Genomic DNA, 3,946 nt, shown 5'->3' on the forward strand with positions numbered 1-3,946 from the left:
TGAGACCGAGAATCCTAATACTTTTATTTTTCTCCATAATATTAACGGCCATCCCAATGTAGATATTAAACAGAACTTAAACTCATACGTGTAAACTCTGCATAACACAACTCAAGTACAGTACGTATAATAAAACACGGTGCAGCGAACAAAACACGTTTTTCGCTGTAAAGTGAACTGCTTTGGCAGTTTCAACTCGTTCTTCTTTTCGCTCTATTCTTTGTTTACTTGTGGTACACAAATGTCAACGGCCAGGACGGCGCAATCTTGTATTCTATCATTCTTGATAATAGGTTTGTTCGTCGAGCAAAAAATTTGTACGAATTTGTACGAATTATCACGATTTTTGCCCAAATCGCGTTCGTGCAGACCAAAAAATTATCCAACACTCAAAAATTGTGAGAGCAAAGTGACAGTTCTCTTGGAGAGAAGTTGCAAATTCTTGCTGGAAAAAATTTTGCCAGCAAGAATTTGCAAACACGAAAAACATGTGGTTGTGGCGCATGGTTGCATTTTTGTCTACAATAATTTGAATAAATTAGTTCGTTAAATTTAAAAATTTATAAACACGAGCGATTTTTTTATGAAAAAAGGAAGTAAATAATTGTTGATATAATTAATTTAGTTAATTCCAATGATTTGAACTTAATTCGGCTGAAAAAAATGGTATTCGCAATCGGAATGCAGTTGCAACCAGAGTCGATTTAAGAAACCCGACAGCTAGTACGATGAAGAAATTGAAATGTATGTTAAAGAAAGTCAGAACAACAAGAAATATACATGTATATCCTGTTTTTGGCCATCCGAAAGAATTTTAAAAATTCTATAAAAATTTTTTATGTTTGAAATGCAACCGTGGACGCCAGCTGGCAGCGAAACTTGCAAATTCCTGCAAATTTGCGTTCGTGCAGAAATTTGCAAGTTTCTCAACATGAGAGAGAATTTGAGAGAATTTTTTCTTACTCTCTGATATTTTGAGTGTTGGATAATTCTTGCTGGATTTTCGACGAACAAACCTAATAAAACATGTTACATCAGCAGCCACGGATGCCATTCCTTTAAAAATAACGAAACAAAATCTGACGAAAAAACAACCACATTTGTTATCCACCTCTCTATTACAAAAAGGGAAAACTTATTACAAAAAACAAAAATTCAACAACTTTATTGAGCTCAAGGCGAATTAATATAAGGCGATAGCAGGAGTAAAAAAACAAAAATTTACATGTATTTTGTTTTTGCTTTGGCGGCATAAACTGTCAAAATCTGTAAGGGTGTGTGTAGAAATTCAAACAAAATTTTTCAATTTGATATCAGAAGCTGTGCGGCGAAACAAATACACAAAATCAGCTGAGCTAGTAACACCACCTTATATAAATTCGCCTTGATGGAGCTTGAGGCCGGGTTTTTTTAATTAAAATTTTGTGGAAATGCAACATTAATTTACGTTTTGGTAGAAGTTAACGTTGCTATTTCGGAAATCAAAAATTATTGAAATGCATGTGTGTTACATTAAAAATTTAAAATTGGGTTTTTCATTTATGGCATTCAGTATGCAATAATACTTTGTGTAAGGAAAAAATTTGCTAATTTCTATTTAAAAAAAAAAAAACCAAACCAGATGATAAACTACCAAACAACCAAATTAGAAAAATTAAAGAAAAAGAACCAAGTTTGGTTGGAAACAACGAACAGTGGCATCAGTGGCAACAGCTGATTACACAGTTTGTGAAAACGTAAACATAATCCACCTGCGGGCCATTTTTAGGCACCGAGACTTTTGAGAATTATAGAAAATACAGGAATTTTTAGAGCAAATTTGTTTAAATGAAGGCCATTGTGCAGAGAGTAACTGCCGCAAAGGTAACCGGTAAGTTATGAAATAAAAATCTATCATGCTAGCTAAAACACAAAAATCTCATTTAAGTTGGCGACGAGCTGATTAGCTCGATTGGACGTGGCCTATGCGTGCTTGTGGGTATAACGCACTCGGACACGGAGAAGGATGTGGAATATCTGTAGGTGTGGTTGATACAAATAAGGTTAAACTACCAAATTACATCTCTTCATTACTGGCAGCGTCCGCAAGCTCGTCGCCTTACGTCTTTTTGAAGATACAGCAGGTAAACGTTGGCAGAAAAGCATCAAAGATGAGCAACTGGAAATATTGTGCGTCTCGCAATTCACACTCTATCACCGTCTTAAAGGGAATAAACCTGATTTTCATTTGGCCATGCAAGGCGACACTGCGCAAAACTTATATAACTCGTTTCTAAAACGGTTGGAAAAAGACTATGATGCGACGAAAATAAAAGGTGGTTAAATGTTCTTAAAGCTGTTAGTTGTAAATACACCATTTAATTTTATACTTTTGGATAGATGGCAAATTTGGCGCATACATGCAAGTACACATTCAAAATGATGGGCCTGTCACCATTGAACTGGAGTCACCAATTGACGCAAAAGCTAATAAGGTTTTCAAACCAAATTGAAAAGTTCTGCCGCAGAGAATAATACTGAGGTTGATAAATAAAGCCAATTTTTTTTTTAATGTCAAGCTGTGCCATTTCTTCCATACTGCAATGCGGTTATTGCATTTAAACCGATATTTTGCGGATTTAAATTGCGCCTGGCGCTTTGGTGGCAAAGTTGTAAATGTCACGCAATGTTACAAAGTTTTACCTGGCATCAGTTTCTTATTTCTAATTGGTTCCGCAGCTCCGAAGCAGCTGCTATACACATTTTTTCTAAAGAATATAATACACCGCCACTCCAAAACTGGCCTCATTTTCGTAATCTGCGTACACAAAACATGGAAAATGACGTTCAATACTCATCCCGCTCTACTTTACTCGAGTCGTGTCGAAAATTGCATGGCATTCGCTAAAATTTCGACTCGGTTATTGTTTTTTCGCCTGGGTAAAATATTGTCGTATGTTACTTTCGCCAGGTTTTGGGAAATCGATGTTAAAGATTCAGTCATAATTTCTCAAAAGCTGTACAATAGTTTTTTGCCAAATTTTAATGCTTGATTGTACATAGTATTAAAAGTATAAAACCACATTTTTTTAAGTTTTCAGTAACCCATACAGCTTTTACAGCCACTTTTTTATAAAATGATTTTGTCGTATGTTACATTTTCACATTAAATGCTGGTCGGCAGTATGATATCCCCGTAGCGAATGTCATGCATTAGTCACTTAACGAGTCTTGTACGGAAAATATTCGTCTTAAATTACTATGCGCTCCGTTTGTATGAAAGTCGTTCATGACTTTTTCAGATAAATGGTAATTTCGTCATTGATGTCATCTGCTTGACTTGGTCATGCAGTGATCATTAATGACATTCAAGCGACAGTATCTTGCAATGGACTTTTTATAAGTGACCGCTGCAAGACATTGTCTGTTATAAGTCTTTGATAGGAGTACACCTGCATGACATTGTGACCAGTGTCATTGTCAGCTATATGTCGTTTAGGATTCACAGCAAGTGCGATGATGTCACTAAATCCTCATTAGTGACGATGTCACCGGTGACCCATTTCGCTACTGGGATACTACAAATCACGCACACAAAAGCAAGCAAAAGGCTGAAATCGTCGCCTGGGTAAAATATTGTCGTAAGCGTCATTTTGTGTTATTTTTTTTTAAATGAGATCTTTCGATTGGTGTTATCAGTTTTCGGATATCTAATTTGGGTTCCGGGACATTGAGTAAAAGTTTTTTGAGTTTTGTCGTATTTTCAAGTTCGCAAGCGACTCGGTCAACATTTTGGTGTATGTGACGAAAAGTTTCACATACGACAAAATCTTCATACAGTTTGATCAAACTCCTTGTTAAAATATTGGGCCGTATTCATAAAAAAAGCGATAGCTTTTACTTAAAATTTCATACCTTTCAGTTAAATTTGTTTGAATCGAGTAAAAGGTTTGAAATTGCAAGAAAA

General features: G+C 35.6%; 1 protein-coding gene across 2 annotated transcripts; it reads left to right on the forward strand.

Annotated features, from left to right (window-relative positions):
* The first annotated feature begins 1,628 nt into the window (after nt 1–1,628).
* On the forward strand, nt 1,629–3,667 carry LOC118755197 (D-aminoacyl-tRNA deacylase-like). Of its 2 annotated transcripts, none has more exons than XR_004994993.1 (4): nt 1,629–1,870; nt 1,928–2,022; nt 2,080–2,315; nt 2,380–2,486. XR_004994993.1 is itself a non-coding variant. In XM_036490048.1 (4 exons), the coding sequence occupies exons 1-4, from the start codon at nt 1,828–1,830 to the stop codon at nt 2,490–2,492; spliced, it is 483 nt and encodes a 160-aa protein (XP_036345941.1). In that variant the 5' UTR covers nt 1,642–1,827; the 3' UTR covers nt 2,493–3,667. The 2 variants fall into 2 exon arrangements, 1 of the variants encoding a protein (XP_036345941.1); XM_036490048.1 differs by having other exon boundaries at nt 1,642–1,870; nt 1,928–2,018; nt 2,380–3,667.
* Nucleotides 3,668–3,946: the final 279 nt, after the last annotated feature.

This window comes from Rhagoletis pomonella, unplaced genomic scaffold (assembly GCF_013731165.1).
Source record: "Rhagoletis pomonella isolate Grant_MI unplaced genomic scaffold, Rhpom_1.0 Rhpom_scaffold_05604, whole genome shotgun sequence".
In the NCBI taxonomy this organism is placed as follows: domain Eukaryota; kingdom Metazoa; phylum Arthropoda; class Insecta; order Diptera; family Tephritidae; genus Rhagoletis; species Rhagoletis pomonella.